We start from the raw sequence: 19,927 nt of genomic DNA, 5'->3' as shown, positions 1-19,927 counted from the left end.
GCCTTTAAGGCTGCAGACCCTGAATTGGGATACAGCCTCTGGTTCTACCTGATTAGTACTCTAAGCTGGTTTCCTGCAGGTTTTAGATCCTTGATCCAACACAGCCTATTTAAATGGCTAAATGACCTCCTCAACATGTCTTGAAGTTCTTCACAGACCTGATAATGAACTAATCATTTGATTCAGATGTGATGACCCAGGGTGAGATCTAAAACCTGCAGAACACCGGCCCTCGAGGCCTGGAGTTGGACACCCCTGCTCTAAGTGATTGGCGTGAGTAACGGGCAGAACAATTACATTCTCTTCCACTAGAGGGCAGTACAACTACCTGGTCTAATAAATGGGTTGTCAACTGCCAGTAAAACAGAAGAAGAAATGACATAATCGTCATACTGTGAGACGACGCAGTGTATGGGCTCAAAATGTGGTCATAAATATTTTGTACTTGTAAAAAAGATTTGTATGTGTAAAAAAGAATTTGTGTGTGCGTAAAAAATATTTGTGTGTGGACTTAGAAAAAAAACCCTGCAAGTTACAAGTATGGATTTTGACCCTATTTTTCTTCCTTTCATCTGATTGGTCAATGTCATGTCAATCACAAATGTAACAATCCAATCAGAGAACAGATGGGTTTGGCTGTCGAGGGGCGCTTTTTTTGAACTGCAGGTCTTTGAAGGGAATAAATGCCCTTTTACATGCCAACCCAGCGTTTTCCTTCATCACCACGAAGGAAAACAGTCTGTGGTCGTCCGAGTTTGGTGATTTTTGTGTCACAGGACTAAGTGTTTAATACAGGGACTTCCACAGCCTTTTCAACAGCGCTGCGGACCGCGGGGTGGGGGCGGGCAGTGTTTTGGAAATGACAGTCTTCATTACAAAGCTTTCTTCGTTATGAATTAGCATACATGTTTTTATTGAACATTTGAAGAACCAGCAAAAAAAAAAAACTCTTGTAGAGGACATAAAGTCAGAGATAGAAAAGACAAGGAGCAGGTGCATCTAGTACAGGTAGAGCTGCTGCACACAGAGCCCAGCAGCCAGCAACAAATTCTGGATCCTTTGCTTTTAGTTAGCAGTTAGCATTAGCAGCACATCCTGCGTCCGATGTGAAAGGACTTTTATGCTGCGCACTGTGACTCACAGCAATGGTCCTGGGTCAGCCCTGACTTTGTGTTAAACTAATCCTAAAGTAATAATGGTATTTCTAACCACTGATATACCACAACTTTATCCTTTCAACAGCTACTGAAAGTTAGGGGACCTAGCTGCTATCGGATATTTATATAGAGATCCTCCAGCTTCAAACTGTATCACCCTTCAAGGACCTGCAGTTCAAAAAAAGCTCCCCTCCGACAGCCAAACCCATCTGTTCTCTGATTGGATTGTTACATTTGTGATTGACATGACATTGACCAATCAGATGAAAGGAAGAAAAATAGGGTCAAAATTCGTACTTGTAACTTGCATGGTTTTTTTTTTCTAAGTCCACACACAAATCTTTTTTACACATACAAATCTTTTTTTACGCACACACAAATCTTTTTTACACATACAAATCTTTTTTACGCACACAAATCTTTTTTACACATACAAATCTTTTTTACGCACACAAATCTTTTTTACACATACAAATCTTTTTTACGCACACAAATCTTTTTTACACATACAAATCTTTTTTACGCACACAAATCTTTTTTACACATACAAATCTTTTTTACGCACACACAAATCTTTTTTACGCACACACAAATCTTTTTTACACATACAAATCTTTTTTACGCACACACAAATCTTTTTTACACATACAAATCTTTTTTACGCACACACAAATCTTTTTTACACATACAAAATATTTATGACCACATTTTGAGCCCATAGCAGCGCGTAACAGATAAATATTTGAAAAGAACCAGTCAGGCTGACTTGGTCCTGCAGAAAACTCCGACCCAGATGAAGGCCCTGGCAGGAGTAGTGGTCAGAAGAAAGCAAAGAAGCTATGCTGGGCACAACCTGAGCCAAGTCAGCTATACCTGCTGCGCGGGGGGAAATTATTAATATGCTTTTTGTGACATTTTTGTTTAGTGTAATTTTTCTAACATGAAATATTTGCCGTGGCTCCAAAAGGCTGGGAAACACTGCCGTAGAGGACAAACCAAGCTTCAAGTCCAAGAATGTCTGTAGGCTCTGAGACAGATGTGGGGAAGGGGAAAGAAGAATTTTGGCATTTCCAAACATTTCAAACCATTCAAAGCAGAAAACATGTGTCTTGTGTAGCTTCCTTGTATTTCTCTTATCTCTCCATTACAGTGTATTTGTCACAGTCCGGGGCAGCGGCCGTGTGAAGAGTGGAAAGGAGGACTCAAATGCAGCACTTACTCAGATGTGAAGGCGATTTATTGACAATATCAAACATAAAGTGGAGATGGCAAACAGAACTAAGGATGAACTAAACTGGGTGAAACTACACAAAGGAGTGGCAAACCTGAACATGAAGGGAGAACAGCAGGGAGAGCACGCAGGGGATTTCATAGGGTATGAACACAGACGACGCGACGAGGAGCAGAGGAAAACACACACTATAAGTACACAAAGAGACACTGGGAAATCACACACAGGTGGGAGACACAGCTGGACCTGATTAACCTGACGAGACAGGGGAACACTAACACCAGGGACCAATAGAGGGAGCACAAACCCAAAACCCAGTATCTAAAATCCCAAAACACAAACCATCCCAAAACAGCCCAAGAATAATAAAGAGAATAATAACAATAAGGAACACAAACACAAAGTCACTGAGTCATGGCCGCAGGACCATGACAGTATTCTTTGGCTTTCTGAACCGCGAGATGCCCAGTGGTCAATATTCATCTCCCTAAAACAGTCACAGGGTCCATGACGACAAAAGCCATCAGAATGAACATCTCACAGCTGCAGCAAAACACACACAGAGTGGGCTTTTCTTCCACCTCTACAGCCAATACAACAAAAAAACTGAAAGCAGCCACCTGAGTTATTCCAGCTTCAGGTTAGACGTAGCATAAAGGTGCATGTAAAATGAAAACACTTATTTCTATATACACAGAGAGGAAAGTTAGATCGAACCACAAGTGGTCACGTAAGACTCATGTAGATGCTTTCTAAAGGCAGGAAAGCATAAGAGGGGTCACGCTTATCCTTCTTGATTGGTGTACAGTAAACATCACAGCCTGAAGCCTCTGGCAGCAGCTGTTAGCGTGAAGAAGAACAAGGATAAGTTCCTCATGCAGCAAAGGTTTCAGCCCCGACACTTCAGTCTTCTTATCTTATACTTTTAGCTTAATGTAGATCTGCCAAAGTTCAATGACACATTTGATCAAATGTATTCACATGTTGCAATAATATAAATAAAGTGATTTCTCCGCTTAGTAATCAATAAGCTGTAATTCTGGTTATGCAATGCCAAAATATCCACTGACTGTTGGATAACTCGTATATTTCTAAATGTACCTGTGCAACGCCCCACGATGATGTCAGCACACAACATTTCTGACTTATTTCAGTTTTCAACGTTGAACATTAACCAGTGTAAATGTTTTCACGTGTGATGAGTTAATATGCCTTTGATTTGGGTACAAAGAGGTCTTTGAAAGACTTTTGACTTACATGCCAAAATACTGTTGTTGTGTTTTTTGTTGTCTGCTGTCAGCTGGTTGTATGAATCCAGGCTCTTCCCGAGGTTCTTATCTCCCCTCGACGGTTGTGTCATCTCTTCGACCTCAGGCTCAGGGCTTGGAGTCTCAGGCTCAACAATCTGGAAGCTACAGTTGGTAGAAGCAGAACAGGTCATAACAACTGATTAGTTTCAATGATGGACATCAGACTGTAGCTCAGTATTTTTACAGCATCTTGTTTTGCTTTTCTCTGTAATGACAGCAGAGAACAAATACTATCGAGTTGGTGCTCCAGTGAGCTGTGTTTCCAATGTAGCTCTAAGCTGTTGTGTCAGTGCAAAGATAGGTACACCCACAGACACCCACAGACACACACACAGACACACACAGACACACACAGACACCTGTTTTCAGTGGTGGCATTTGTAGGTGAGCTGGTCAGATCTTGCTCTCGGCTTTCATCGTCCTCGAAGGGCTCAAGGTTCACAATCTCCACCCGCTGAGGCTCCGTGCCCAAGTCCAGGATCACCACCTTTTGACTCTCACACAGCTAAAACACAGATTCACTTTCATGAGAGAATGCAGGGATCTGAAGGTTGGAAATAAATGCAGTGTCAGTTTAAGAAATGATTCAAAGCAAACTGACTGTGGCTGTTTTTACACAACAGCTACGACTGTATGATATGAAGTGTGCTGTTGGAGTTGGTACAGACAGCTGAAGCCTGTTAAAGGGCGACTAATGTCATTCTGAGTCAGCATTATTGACATCATCATTTCTTGAGATGGCGCCGGTGTGTGTGGCTGGCCGTCCTCGCCTGTGCTTCTGCTTTCTACCTTTCCTTCCCCTTTTACTGGACTTTGGCATAGTACTCCTTATTGTTTTGGTTTTATGCTCATCGTGTGGTTGTGCAATAATAACCTACGACAGACAAACGCTTTTAAATCTCCGATTCTCTTACTGGCATCGCTCGATCCATGCTGGAACCTGGGTGACGCCACCCTGTTACGGCTAGACTCCTCCACCAGTATTTCCTGGTTACCCCTTCCCAACCTGCACAAGAAACGTTACAGGAAACGGGGTAAAAGGAGGGGTCTCCGCGTCCGCCTCAAGGCTTACCTTAAAGCAAAGGCTACGGATTATCCATATGCTGGCCGTCTACGCTTCCTCCCCTCCTCCGGAGACCGCTTTGATGCTAAACTACTGAGCCATCGGTGGATCTGCCCCGCTGATTACAAGCCTACCCATACCCAGTTGCATGCCTTCCTGTTCGACCCTGGATTACGTCCTCCAGACGTGGCGTCCATCACAACAACCTAAGCGCTCTGCGACGTGCTACCAGTGGTGACCTAGCTGCCTGGACTCGTATGGCTTTACTAAATGTCAGGTGACTGGCGAACAAGACCTTTCTTTTAAATGACTTTTTCCTCACTACTGGACTGGACGTTTTACTCCTGACGGAGACCTGGATTCGCCCCGGTGAGTCCATCCCCTTCTCCGAGTTTCTCCCCCCAGACTGTGCCTTTTTTAGACTTACTGGCCGAGGTGGTGGCTTAGCTTCGGTTTTTAAAAATAACCTCCAGCAGCTCCCCTCCCCTACCTACCCCAGCTTTGAGGCTCAGCTGCTGGAGATGACTGACTGTTAGGCTACTCTGTGTGTCGCGGTCTATCGCCCGCCTAAATACAATAAGACTTTTATCTCTGAATTTGCCGACCTTGTAGGATCTGTTCTTTTTAAACATGGCTGTGTTCTTATTACTGGATTTTAATATACACGTCTGCTGTAAGGACGACCCGTCAGCTGAAGACTTTCTTGCATTAACTGACTCTTTTAACCTCGTTCAGTGGGTAAATGAACCTACCCACGCTAAGGCTTGGACATTTGCATCAAGGATATAAACAATGTGGGGATCTCCGACCACGCCACAGTCATGTTGACTTAGATAATACTGCACCCTGAGTTCCTGCTTTACGTGTAGTTGATGCTGAAACTGTGGCAAATTTCTCTCTGTCTTTCCTGAATTCTGCGTCCACTTCTTTTGATTGTTCTGCCTCTCATATGGTTGAAGACTTTGCAAACACCTTGTTATCCATATGCTCCTCTATCCTTGACACTGTTGCACCTGTTAAAATGAAGCGCCCTACAGCCTTTTCCCAACGCTGGTTAAACGACTCCACACGCGCCTTACGACGTGTTTGCCGCCATGATGAGAGGAGGTGGAGAAAAGATAAACTCCAGGTATCCTGTGAAATCCTATGTGTCAGCCGCTCGAAATTTCAAACTGCTGCTAAAATGGCGAAAGCGGCTTTCTTATCAAAAATGATCCTGGCTCATGGTCACAACCCCTGAACGCTATTTAAAATTTTAATTCGGTGGTCAATCCCCGTCCTGATATGCCGCTGCCGTGCTCGCCGGATCTTTGTGAACAACTTTTAAATCACTTCTTAGATAAAGTTTCTTCTCTTCCTCGCTTCCTGTTTCTGCTCCTGGTTGTTCATCAACCTTCCATCAGTTTGAGCCCGTGTCACTCCTTACTCTGAAGCGATTAGCTGAACAACTGAATAACACTACTCCTATATATGATATCCTCCCGTCTCGCATAGTCAAGGACTGCTTCGACGTAACTGGACCCAGTATTTTATGTTTAATGAATCCTTCTTCAGTCTCTGGCTGCGTCCCGTCAGCTTTGAAACATGCCGTAGTCCAGCAACAGAAACCTTGATAGTATAATTATGTGAATCACAGGCCGATCTCTAAAGTTGTCGAGAGGATAGTTCTTTCACAAGTCCAGGCGTATTTGGATGTGAACAACATTATTGATAAATTCCAGTCTGCCTTTAAACCACGTCACAGCACTGACACAGCTTAGAGTCCTTAATGTTCTTCTTCTAATTGCTGATACTGGACGTGCTGCGGTCCGAGCTCTATTGCATTTATCCTCGGCTTTTGACATGGTGGATCACAGCATCTTGTTAGAGAGGCTTGAGCATACTGTAGGCATTAGAGGTGTCGCCCGTGGTTGGTTTAAATCATACCTCTCCAACAGGTCCTTCTCGGTCGACCTGGGCACCTGCTCTTCCTCCGCTGCACCCGTCTGCTGTGGCGTGCCTCAAGGATCTGTGCTGGGCCCTATTCTACTCTCTAATCTTTGAGAAATACAATATCGCTTATCACTGTTACGCTGACGATATACAGATCTACTGATCCTGCCTGGTCTCTGCACTGCTTTCAAAGAGTGGCTCTTAGGAAACTAAAATCATTGTGTTTGATAGTAATATTCCTCGTGGACAGTTTTGTGATGCCTTTGGTTCCCTTGCCAGCTCCCTCTCTGACACTGTTAGCAGTTTGGGTGTGTTGCTGCAAAGTGTCCGCTGTAGTTAGATCTAGTTTCTACCAACTGCGTCTCATTTCTAAGACTAAGCATTATGTTCCGCATAAGGACCTGGAAAAGCTTGTTCACGCCTTTGTGACCTGTAGGCTGGATTACTGCAACTCCCTTTATTTCAGTCTTCACTCGGCCCTTCTTCATAGACTGCAAACTGTTCAAAATGACGGGAACTGGGAGGTTTGCCTCTATTACCCCTGTTCTAGCTGACCTGCACTGGCTACCCATTAAATTCCACATCCAATTTAAAATACTGCTGCTTACTTTTAAAATGATCAACAACACAGCCCTGAGCTACCTGATCGAGCTCCTTAGTTCGTACATTCCTGCTCGAGCACTAAGATCGTCTACTCAGTTGCTCCTGGTGCAGCTCGTCTAAGAAACTGGCTCGTCTCTTCCTGAGTCCCTTTGGGAGAATCACCAGTTCTGCTGCTGTGTGATTACAGCCACCTGCTTCTATGGAAATCCCACTTTCCACGTTTCCCAGTTAAAGCCGTTTCCTTCTAGTTCTCGATCTTAAGTATCTGACATCCTTCCTATCACCACTAAACAAGTTTGGTCATACTAATAAACAGTATTGACTATCTTTACACTGCTATCTGCTACACACAGCTGTCCGGAGAAATAAAACAGTACCTCATGATCTAATCTGCCCATCGTAACCTGTGGCTCTTCCACACTCTTCAGGCCCGTGTTCCCGTCTTGCTTTACTTCCTCACATTTGCCATTTTTCACCTCCTCTGCTGTGGGCATCTCCTGCAGATAGAAATAAAAATGATTCTGGTGCTGTGTGTACAGAGTGCAGCAAGTGTTGTGTATAAAAACACTCAGTCTCTTTCACAATGGAAACAAGACCACAAAAAACAAGACTTAGAAAGACGTAGAAAACTGAATATGCAGTCTACATTTGCATCTCATGAAGGTCATATGTCGCTGTTTTTGCGTGAAGCTTCTAAGTCTTGGATGAAAATATTATCAATAGTAGTCTCACTCCAGCCCAGTAGTGGTGCAGAGTTACTGACTTTGGCTGTGACTTCTCCGTGTGGTCACATCTGCCTCCCTCACTCTAATCCTTGCATCCTCTTCTGTTTATATCAGCCCTCTGCATTCCCTTGTTTACTACATCCATGAATTTTCTCTGTGGTCCTCCTCTTTTCATTCTGCCTGGCAGCTCCACCTTAAATATCTTTGCCTCTCCAACCTCGTCTCCAAACTGCACAGCCTGAGTCGACGTATTCGTTTCCTAACACTCCGACCTCTTGCTCCACCTTCGCTCGTCTTGTCATCTTCCCTTTCACTGTTTTCCTTCTGGCACAAATCCCCCCTAATACACTGGTCTACTTACTCCACCGTCCCAGCCTTTATATTGTGCATTGCTTTGGTTGGTTGTCCACAGGTATCTGAACTCATCTATTGTCATTCCCTCGATCCTTTGCACCTGTAATTGTGAGTACATTGCAAAAATAATGTGAATAAATTCAAACCTTTGCAACAGTCAGCGTTCTTTCTGTGCAGTTTCCTGCAGCGTCAACAGAAGCTCTGCTCTGCTCCTTGTGCTCCACCTTCAGCTGCTGCAGTGCAGCCTCCAGCTCCAAAGGGTCTGCACCGGCTCCTGCTGGGATACGACTCTGCACAAGGGGGAACATAAACCCCTGAGTTAAGTGACAGATTTCAAACCGCAGAGGTCACATCTGAACTGAAGCGTGTGTGTGAGAGACACACCTGCAGAATAAGAAATGGATTGTCTTTGCTGAAGGACGGTGAGCGGGTTGGGGTTTCTTTCTTTTTCTCACGGAGCAACAAGGCCTCCTGATTTCTTCTTAGTCGATCCAGTTGCTCCTCTACACTCATCCTTGTTCTGCCCACCTCTCTCTCCCCAAATCCTATTTGATCCACTGCACTTTTGGGACGATCCTGCACGGGAAAAGACTTTTCACCTCAAACTGTGACTGTGGCTTTCAGAGAGGGTATGCAACATTTTAACAAAAGATTAAAAATTCACTTGCAAGCACAGTCTGAAATTTAAATATTGCCACAAAGAAGTTCACATTTCCCCAGAAGACTTCAGCTCCAGTTACTTTGTTTTGTTGGCCTTTAACGACCCGAGCTCTGGAGTAAGTGCAGGGTCATCATGTTGTTCATGTAGATATTAATCATGTGTGAATACAAAGTGACTACGCTGCCTTTTACTGTAACTAGCTCACAAAAATACACTACAGTTATACTAGTTTGACACCACACTGTGTGTCTCAGCACCACATGGAAGCTCCTGTCAGGCATCATAGCGGCTAAGATGAACAGGCATGTGGCTCAATGCACACTCCTCATGACAAAGGAATTACCAGAGGAGCGAAACACCAGCTGCTGGTAGACCGAGCAGTCAGCCAAGTCTGCAAGACCAGGCTGACCAACCTGTGCACTGCCTGGACTGATTAGAGGAAGGCCTATGACTCAATGCCCCACAGCTGGATACTGGAATGCCTAGACCTGTACAAGATCAATGGGACCCTAAGAGCCTTCATCAGGAACTCAATGGGGATGTGGCGTACAACACTAGAGGCCAACTCCAAGCCCATAGCACAAGTCACTATCAAGTGCGGGATCTACCAAGGAGATGCTCTGTCCCCACTGCTGTTCTGCATAGGCCTGAACCCCCTCAGTGAGATCATTAACAAGACTGGCTACGGATACCGACTACGGAACGGAGCAGTTGTCAGCCACCTCCTGTACATGGATGACATCAAGCTGTATGCCAAGAGTGAACGAGACATCGATTCACTGATCCACACTACCAGGCTATACAGCAATGACATTGGAATGTCGTTCGGACTGGAGAAGTGTAGTCGGATGGTGACAAAGAGAGGGAAGGTAGTCAGAACTGAGGGGATTGAACTACCAGAAGGCAACATTGCAGACATAGAGGACAGCTACAAGTACCTGGGGATCCAGCAGGCGAATGGGAACCATGAAGAGGCCGCTAGAAAAGCTGCAACCACCAAGTACCTGCAGAGGGTCAGGCAAGTCCTGAGGAGTCAGCTGAATGGTAAGAACAAGATCCGGGCCATCAACACGTACGCCCTGCCCGTGATCAGGTACCCTGCTGGGGTAATAGGCTGGCCAAAGGAGGAGATAGAAGCCACTGACATAAAGACAAGAAAGCTCCTTACCATGCATGGAGAGTTTCACCCCAAGTCCAGCACCCTGAGGCTGTACGCTAAGCGGAAGGAAGGGGGCCGGGGACTGGTGAGTGTCAGCACCACAGTCCAGGATGAGACAATGAACATCCAAGAATACATTGGGAAGATGGCCCCAACTGACCGAGTGCTCAGTGAATACCTCAGGCAGCAGAAACCCAAGAAAGAGGAGGGAGACGAGGAACCATCATGGAAGGACAGGCCCCTGCACGGTATGTACCACCGGCAGATAGGGGAGGTGGCTGATATCCAGAAATCCTACCAGTGGCTGGACAAAGCTGGACTGAAAGACAGCACAGAGGCACTAATCATGGCAGCACAAGAACAAGCTCTGAGCACAAGATCCATAGAGGCTGGGGTCTATCACACCAGGCAAGACCCCAGGCTGTGTAAAGATGCCCCAGAGACAATCCAGCACATAACAGCAGGGTGCAAGATGCTAGCAGGCAAGGCATACATGGAACGCCATAACCAAGTGGCCGGCATAGTGTACAGGAACATCTGTGCCGAGTATAACCTGGAAGTCCCGAGGTCAAAATGGGAGATGCCCCCAAGGGTGGTGGAGAACGACCGAGCTAAGATCCTGTGGGACTTCCAGATACAGACGGACAAAATGGTGGTGGCTAACCAACCGGACATAGTGGTGGTAGACAAACAGAAGAAGACGGCCGTAGTGATCGATGTAGCGGTTCCCAATGACAGCAATATCAGGAAGAAGGAACACGAGAAGCTGGAGCAGATCCCGGGAACAACATCGGAGATCTCTGTCCAGAAGAGCGCAGTCCTGGGAACAGCTAAGATACTGCAGGACCCTCAAGCTCCCAGGCCTCTGGTAGAGGACCCGAGCCTGAAGGATAAACCGCCCGCAGGGGCGTGCTGGGTGTTATATATATATATATATATATATATATATATATAGAGTCACCAAATGAAGATGATTCTGCTTCTGATCTATATTTACGAGCGGTCAGTGAGAGAGTGCTTCATTTCCTTTTATGTACTCCGAATAAATGCGTCAGACATGACTTGCCCTCGTAGTGCAACAGATTTACCACACTATAAAGGTGAAACTTACAGATCTGGATTCAGGTTTCTTGGTCTTCCTCAGGGTAACGTAGGAAGCAATAGTGGAGGACTCGGCAGGGCTCATTGGGGATTTGGTCCTGGGGGGGATGACACCCACTCGGTACGGGGACACTGTTGGAGAAACAGCCGGAAAATGCTCTCACTCACACATTAATGAAAAACAACTAAAAGGACTAAAAACAATATATAGGCTATGTGTTTTAACTGAACCAAGTTAGTATGAGGTCCCAACGTTACCAACACAGATGTGAGAGAAATATTCTTTCCAGTAGGGCTGATGAAGGCCTGAAAAGGTCAAAGGACAAAGCCTCACCTGTGGCCAGTAAACACTTTCTACATTCAGTGACCATGAATGACATCTTCTAAAACTTGACGAATTGATTGAATAATATAAGATAGCCCAGATCTGTCTTTACTATTAATACCCTTTAACAGATACATTCCCCGACCAAAAAACCATCGCCACCAAAAAAACTCTAGTACGTAGTTGGACTGCCTTTAGCTTTGATTACGGCATGCATCTGCTGTGGCATTGTCTCCACAAGCTTCTGCAATGTCACAACATTTATTTCCATCCAGTGTTGCATTAATTTGTCACCAAGAACTTGCACTGATGATGGTGGAGTCTGACCGCTGTGCAAAGCCTTCTCCAGCATCCCAAAGAGTCTTAATGGGGTTAAGGTCTGGACTCTGGTGGCCAGTCAATGTGTGTGAAAAGGATGTCTCATGCTCCCAGAGCCACGCTTTCACAGTTTGAGCCAGATGAATCCTGGCATTGTCACCTTGGAAATATGCCCGTGCCATCAGAGAAGAAGAAACCCATTGATGGGATAACCTGGTCATTCAGGGAGTCAGCGGACCTCCTTCTTGGAGCACATGCTGTTGCTGAACCTAGACCTGACCAACTGCAGCAACCCCAGACCACAGGCTTGTAGGCACCAGGCATGACGGGGGCATCACTCCATCTGCCTCTCCTCTTACCCCGATGCGCCCATCCCTCTAGAACAGGGTAAGTCTGGACTCATCAGACCACATGACCTTCTTCCATTGCTCCAGAGTCCAGTCTTTATGCTTGCTAGCAAACTGAAGCCTTTTTCCCGGTTTGCCTCTCTGATTACTGGTTTTATTATGGCTACACAGCTGTTCAATCCCAATTCCTTGAGCTTCCCATTGTGCTGGTGGAAATGCTCTTACATTCACTATTAAACATAGCCCTGAGTTCTACTGTTGTTTTTCTTCGATTTGATTTCACCAAACGTTTAATTGATTGCCGATCACAATCACCACACTTCTTCCTCGAAGACCATGGATCCCCACTATCCTTCCACTTTTTAATAATGCGTCGGACAGTTCTTAACCCAATTTGCGTAGTTTCTGCAGTCTCCTTGGATGTTTTCTCTGCTTGATGCATACCAATGATTTGACCCTTCTCAAACACACTAACATCTTTTCCACAACCACGATATGCATCTTTCGACATGGTTGTTTATGAAATGTGAAGCAACTCATTGCACCAGTTGGGGTTGAATAACTTGTTGCCAGCTGATAATCGCCCATGCAGTAACTGTCCAACAGGAGGCTCGAACCTATTTGCTTAGTTAAATCCAGCGGGCAACTTTTATAATAAGTGTGGCTTGTGGCTCGGCTGCAGGGGTCAGCCCGCCAGAGGGACCCGCTCAGCCCAATCCGGACATCAGTGCCCCGAACCCACTGCTCCACCCCCTCTGCAGCCAAGCCACACCCCATCACGAAACGCCAGCTTCTTTAAAGCACAGTAAAAACAGTGCAGCGAGAATGAGGCTACCACTGAGAGTCACACACTGATTAATAAATGTACCTTTGGATGATGCGCCGTCTTTACTTTCAGTCTCAGCCTTGTCCTTCTCTTCACCGTTGGCCTCGTCCACTTCCTCGTTCACCGTGGTCAGCTCTGGCTCGCTCTTATATAGCCGGTAATCTGGAGCTTGCTTTGAGTGCAATAGGAAGGAAATCTCAGGATAAGAATACATTCATACACAAGTTCAGTCAGGCACACATAACACTGATATGAATTAGATGTATTTGAACTTGTTGAGGAACAGATGCACATGAATTTATTCTTTAGGATGGGGTCTGGAAATAAAAGGCGAGAGATGGCTGAGAACACTGAATCCTGTGAAATGAGGAGCTCGGGTGCATTGGCTCGGTGTACTGAAGTGTGCCAGTCACAGCAAACTGAGGATGTTGGGGGCTGATGTGGTCGGGAGAGGGTGGGGCATGAACGCGTTCAGCGATTCTTACACTGTGTGCTCCATTCCTGGTGCCGGTTTTGCAGTCTTCAGGACGATAATTGTGGGAGGGCATGGGGCCACCACGGTGCGAGTGGTGGGGGGGCACTTGAGGGGGGCGGTCTGATGAGTCGTAGTACTGGGGGAGAGGCGGGCGGGGGGGTACGCTGTTGCCCTCCTTGGGAGGACTGAGTGGCTGAGTGACTGCCTGTAGACAGTTAACACAACGGGGCTCAAAGAAAGGACAGCGCTCCTGTCATGCTGTACAAATGCTGCTCGTCACCAAGAACACTCAGCCTGACTGGACCAGTTTCTGCAAACTGGGATGGAGACACCTCGGCTTGTGCTGGAAATACTCAAACATCACTCTGACTCCAAATGTGTTCTTCTGAGACTTGCTGTTATGGGTGCATTCACAACGACAACAACACAAACTACACTATAAGTATGTTATTAATGGAACATATCAGTGTTAGCGGTAAACACGCATCCTAACGACATGTAAAGAGCTACGGTAAGAGTGAAATATCTGGTTCCGTGAGACGGGACAGGACTTTATTTTTAGTTTTACACCTGTTCACTCTGTCTGCTACTCGCCATCGAGCGCATACTCTACAGGACCGCGGTCCCTCGTTCATCGTGGGAGTTGCGTTCTAAAAATAACCCGCGATAAGTGAAATCCGTGAAGTAGCCAACTTTGTTTTTACAATTATTATAGATGTGTTAAGGCTGTAAAACCCGTCCCTACACAGTTTATAAACTTTTCTCGCACAGGCAGGAACATTTTCACACTTTTCTCTGTTGTTTAAACTCTCAAAGTTCAAACCTTCGTAGAAAGTCCAGTATTACAGAATGAAACCAAACACACCTGCAGGTGACGACGTTTCGTCGACATTGTCGTGTTCGTCAGAGAAAACTTACAAACATACAGTGCAGCACTTCGGAGTCACGCTGCTACTGATCGAAGATTTATGTAAATTGGACAAGCTGAACACATTCTGTACTGTACAGGGGACACGGCACAAGATTGATTGACACTTGTCTACAGCCAATCAGGACACAGAACACAATGTGCTGTAAAAAAAAAAAAGCATGCAAAATTGTGCACAAAAAAATCCACGAAACAGCAATGCTGCAAAAGGTGCACCGTGTTATAGCGAGGCACCGCTGTAACTGAAGAAGCTAATCTCACCAGCATCATGGAAAGTATCTGTGGAAACGGACAAACCTGAAACGCCACAAAAACAGCTGAGCGAGCGGATTTCTACACTGAACTCAAACATCGACCTGTCCAGTACGAAACCTTTGAGCTACACAATCTCTATTCAGCTGTGAAACAACAGACAGCAAAGCCATCACACACACTCCTGCTGAACAATTTGACCACGTGCTTCATGCTAACCCTTCAGCTGGAGCTCAAACAAAGCCATCTTGGTTGGGCTAGAAAGACGCCAGAAATCTCTGAAGTCAAAACAAACGTAACTAAAACAGAATCATGTGACAGGGGTGTAATGTGCACACTGCCGTACCTCATTCTTCTGCTGGATGCTGAGTGGCTTTGAACCAAGAAAACCTATTAAACAGACAGAAATTGGAGAAAAGAGACAGAAGTGAAGAAGTTTGCGATCACTGAAGATACGTGAATGCATCAGGTGCCACTGCAAAATGGAGTTCTACATCTTCCTCACAAGATGATTCATCTTTCAGGTATCCAACACTTTGTAACGCACAGAAAACACAACATAGATTTACTGACAAGCCAAAGCAGAATATTAACAGGGTAGATTTAACCAGAAGGCTAAAGACGCGATATCACAGAATCACAAAAAATAGTCTATAACAAGGACCCTATGCAGAAAACGCACACACAGGGCCACCGTGTCCATTTCACACACACAAAGCGTGAAATGGACACGGATGCACGGAGATATTTCACTTCATGCCAACACGAGAACAATGACGGCAAAGACAATATTAACATGTTTACGTGTATATTAAAAACAGCAGCTAGGCTGTCAGCATCACCGGGTCTCACAGTGTGTCAGTGTATTGTTGGCAGAGCCGTGTAATGACACGTTGTCATGGAAACATAAAACTAGAAACTACAACAGGGCACCAAACGTAACCGACGGTGACTATAACGGCTCTTTCTAAAAGATAAGAGTGACAACCAAGCGAAGGCCGTGACCTGACGACTGAAACGCTGCAACGAGCAAAGCTGCAAAAACAAATCAAATGTACATTTTGACACACAGAAGCAAAAAGTGGTGAAGCAGCTGCTTTTTCTTTAAACCTCCGGCAGGATCAAGATTTGGTTTTGTTCAAAGAGACTGACCGTGGCGTGTTTACAAGAACTGTTTAGAACCTTGAAATTGTATCCAAGACATCAGACACACGCATGCAAGCAAGAACGTAAGAATGTGATGGTGGAGGTGCTGAGGGAGGGCCTCACTGCTATTTGTGCTCCGCTGGGGTTTGCTCTTGGACAGCGCCTCCATCACATCCTGGATCCTCCACAGCTCTTTCTGGATCTGAATGTGCCGCTGACTTGGAGGCTCTGTCTGAAGACACACAGAGACACACATCCAAATATTCTGTTCAAAGTTAACCACCGTGTAAAGTAAGAGTGTGTGTGTGTGTGTGCGTGCTACCTGTGGGCTGCCCAGGGCCTCCAGCTGTTCCAGTAGGTTTGATTTGGCCAGAGTAACATCTGCTTCCAGTAGGTCGTACTCCCTCCAGGAGCACTCTAGCTCCTGAAACAGGACACCAACAGCAGTCGGTTTGTGTTTATCTGTGCGGGTTTTCTTTCCCGTGTCTCCTCTTTTAGGTTCGGGAACCTTTGCCCTCTTTCTCGTCTGTCAGGTTTGCGTGGCATTTCTGTGAGTTCCCCCGGTACATCAGTCCTAAACCAACAGACACAAGGACCAGAGACCCCGAAATCTGCAGCCGAGCAAAGACTGAACTTGTGCTTGTTCCTGAAAAGACTTCCTGCACAATCATGTGGATTCCCATCTACTATCATTAGACTGGCTGCATAGGATATGCAGGGTATGGTTTAGAGGATGGATCTCTTAGAGCCCCGATCCAGTGTGTGACCACTCACAGTGTAGCTAGAGTAGATCCAGCCTTTAGGTATGGGCTCAAAATGTGGTCATAAATATTTTGTACTTGTAAAAAAGATTTGCATGTGTAAAAAGAATTTGTGTGTGGACTTAGCCAAAAAAAACCCTGCAAGTTACAAGTACGAATTTTGACCCTATTTTTCTTCCTTTCATCTGATTGGTCAATGTCATGTCAATCACAAATGTAACAATCCAATCAGAGAACAGATGGGTTTGGCTGTCGGAGGGGCGCTTTTTTGAACTGCAGGTCCTTGAAGGGTGATACAGTTTGAAGCTGGAGGATCTCTATATAAATATCCGATAGCAGCTAGGTCCCTTAACTTTCAGTAGCTGTTGAAAGGAAAAAGTTGTGGTATATCAGTGGTTAGAAATCTTTTTTACACATACAAATCTTTTTTACAAGTACAAAATATTTATGACCACATTTTGAGCCCATATTTAGGAGCTTATTTGTTATATTTAGAACATGCACCATTAAAAAAAACACAAAATAAAAGATTTAAAATGCAGATATATAACTGTCACCTGATTCTGTTTCCTTCACTGTTGTTCACATCAAAGCTGTCACAAACATAAACACAGTGGAAGCCACACCGCTATGGAAACAAAGGCTTCGGCTGCGCTACATGCTGGTGTTCTTGGAGTTGAAAGGAGGCTTTCCCAGTACTGTGACTGGTCAAAGAACAAAACATTTTCTTACTCTGTAATCATCAGGAAACGCGTCTGTAACAGCAGTGCAGAAGTATTATTGTTGTAAAGAAATGTATATTTGGGTTTGTATATTCTGGTGTTTATCAAGGAAATTAAATGAAGAGTAAAAGCTAATCAATAACCTTACCAGCATGTATCACAGTAACGCCAGTAAAAGCTGATTTTTACTCTCCATAAGGAGTCTAGGTGATGTTCCACTGTGAGACACGCAATAAATATTCAGTAGCAAGTCCTATTCCATAAAACTGTGGCTGCTTTTCCAAGCATAAATGTCCCTACGTGTCGGGTGGTGATGTGTGAGAGCATGCATGCTCACAGTGCTGACTCGGGACAGCTCCCTGCAGGTGCTGAGCAGCCCATTTTGCAGCACATCTCTCTGTTGGACCAGGCTCTGTGTGGCTGCTGCATTGGAGTCACTCTGTTCACTCAGCTCCTGACTGGCAGACAGCAGCGCTGTCTCCAGAGTGTGCTGCCACACAACACACAAAAATTATTACTGCATATCCGCAAAGAGAGCAACACACATGCACAGAGTGCACAGCTGTACCTTCTCTCTGTGTAGCTGCTGCAGTTTCTCCTCCTGCATCCTCACTGCTTTGTCCTGCTCACACAGTCTGCTCAGCTTGGTCTAACACAGCCACACAAACATGCCCATCAGTAAACGTGTCTTTGAAACGTGTCAATCATTTCACTGAGAGCTGCGGCCGTCTTACATCTATGTCAGCCTCCTCTGGGCGCTGGACGAAGGCGCCGTCTTTGTAGTCATCTGAACTCGTCTGAAGAAGAGAAACAGTCAGAGATGGACACTAAGGGGCAACACATCTGGTACAACGGAGAGCTCCAGGTCAGTTTTTCAAAAAATATTAAGAAATGTCACAGAATGCATTCAGGGATTACTTCTCGACTTGTTATACACTAACAGTCAAAAGTTTGGACTCGCCTTCTCATTTGTTGTCGTTATTTTTGCTACTTTCTACATTATAGATACAAACTGACATCAGATATATGAAGTAAGATATATGGACTCATGTAGCAAAGGAAAAACTATGTTTTATATTTTTGATTTCTGTAAGTAGCTGCTCTTTGCTTTGTTGACAGCGCGGCAAACCCTCGGCCTTCTCTCAGCGAGCTTCATGATGTTGTCACCGGAAACGGCTTCACCCGGCAGGTGAGCCTGTCAGGGTTCGTTTGTGGAATTTGTTGCCTTCTTAATGGGGTTGGGACCATCAGGTGTGTTGTGCAGAAGTCAGGTTGCTACACAGACTGTTAGAATTCATATTATGGCAAGAACCAGTCAGCTAAGAAAAGAGAAACAACAGGCCATCATTACTTTAAGAACTGAAGATCAGTCAGTTGGAAAATTGCTAAAACTTTGAATGTGTCCAAGTGCAGTCGCAAAAACATCAAGACTACGATGAAACCGTCTCACATGAGGACGCCCCAGGAAAGGAAGACCAAGAGTCCCTCATTCATCCGAGTCACCAGCCTCAGAAATCACAAGTTAACAGCAGCTCAGATTAGAGATAAGTCTAAATCTGAGATCTTTGGTTCCAACTGCAGAAAAGGTGAATGGATGGCGTACACAGTCACCTGACCTAAACCCAGTGGAGATGGTTTGGGATGGAGCGCAGAGTGAAGGCAACGGACCAACAAGTCCTCAGCATCTCTGGGAACTCCTTCAACACTGTTGGAAACCATTTCAGGAGACGACCTCATGAAGCTCACGGAGACGCCAAGAGTGAGCGAAGCAGGAATCAAAGGGTGGATATCAGGAAGAATCTAAGATATACAACATGTTATTTCACACATCTTTGTTTCCTACATAATTCCACATGCGTTCATCCGTAGTTTGATGCCTTCAGTGAGAATCTGCAATATAAATATTCATGAAAATAAAATAAAAAAACATGAAATGAGAAAGCATGTCCAAACTTTTGACTGTGTGTTTAATTTAATCCCACATGATATAAATTATTGTGTCAGGATTTGTCTTTCCTGAATACAGTGGGCAAAAATTGTTCATATTACACTTGTTGTTTATTACAAGAGCATGAAATGATGCAGTGATGATGGGATATTGTTGATATTTACTAATCCTGCTTGAAGCTGCTTACCCAGATGTTACCACGGCTGCTGTGGATCACATTAGAAAGTACAAACACGCATCGCCAGCGTAGCTTCAGCAAACTATAACATGCTGATAAACAAACTCTTACATATTGCCTCCTACACTTTAGTCTGATTTGCAGCAATGAGGTTGTGCTCTACCAAGAAACAAGTCAACCTTTTTTTAAGGCAACTTTTTGTTGGAATCAGTCCCAAACAACTGTCCCAGAAAATGACCGGTGTTCACTATACAAAGTAGGGCCGCCACAAACGATTACTTTGATAGTCGACTAGTCACACATTATTTTTGCGATTAGTCGACTAATCAGATCATCATCCATTGGACGTAAAACTACAGCTTATTGCACCAGCAGCATCTGCTCTTATATAACTATCATTAGCTT

The 19,927-nt window shown here is 45.0% G+C and overlaps 1 protein-coding gene across 5 annotated transcripts in view; it reads right to left on the bottom strand.

The window, feature by feature from the left end:
• LOC309692139 (pleckstrin homology domain-containing family A member 5-like) overlaps nt 1-19,927 on the bottom strand; it is a 147,576-nt gene that overhangs the window by 4,545 nt on the left and 123,104 nt on the right. For all 5 annotated transcript variants that reach the window (XM_082510360.1, XM_082510359.1, XM_082510362.1 and 2 more), the window contains 13 exons: nt 18,131-18,193; nt 17,965-18,045; nt 17,734-17,886; nt 16,236-16,337; nt 16,037-16,145; nt 15,114-15,157; nt 13,155-13,284; nt 11,307-11,428; nt 8,760-8,951; nt 8,522-8,665; nt 7,674-7,793; nt 4,058-4,203; nt 3,646-3,800 (listed from right to left, as the gene is read on the bottom strand). In XM_082510360.1, the coding sequence (XP_082366486.1) occupies nt 3,646-3,800; nt 4,058-4,203; nt 7,674-7,793; nt 8,522-8,665; nt 8,760-8,951; nt 11,307-11,428; nt 13,155-13,284; nt 15,114-15,157; nt 16,037-16,145; nt 16,236-16,337; nt 17,734-17,886; nt 17,965-18,045; nt 18,131-18,193 (1,561 nt within the window). The remainder of the gene's footprint in view (nt 1-3,645; nt 3,801-4,057; nt 4,204-7,673; nt 7,794-8,521; nt 8,666-8,759; nt 8,952-11,306; nt 11,429-13,154; nt 13,285-15,113; nt 15,158-16,036; nt 16,146-16,235; nt 16,338-17,733; nt 17,887-17,964; nt 18,046-18,130; nt 18,194-19,927) is intronic.

The sequence above is a fragment of the Aulonocara stuartgranti genome (genome assembly GCF_965226115.1).
Source record: "Aulonocara stuartgranti genome assembly, chromosome: 17".
Classification (NCBI taxonomy): domain Eukaryota; kingdom Metazoa; phylum Chordata; class Actinopteri; order Cichliformes; family Cichlidae; genus Aulonocara; species Aulonocara stuartgranti.
The sequence above is the reverse complement of the archived record's forward strand: the minus strand, read 5'-3'. Positions and strand labels throughout refer to the sequence as shown.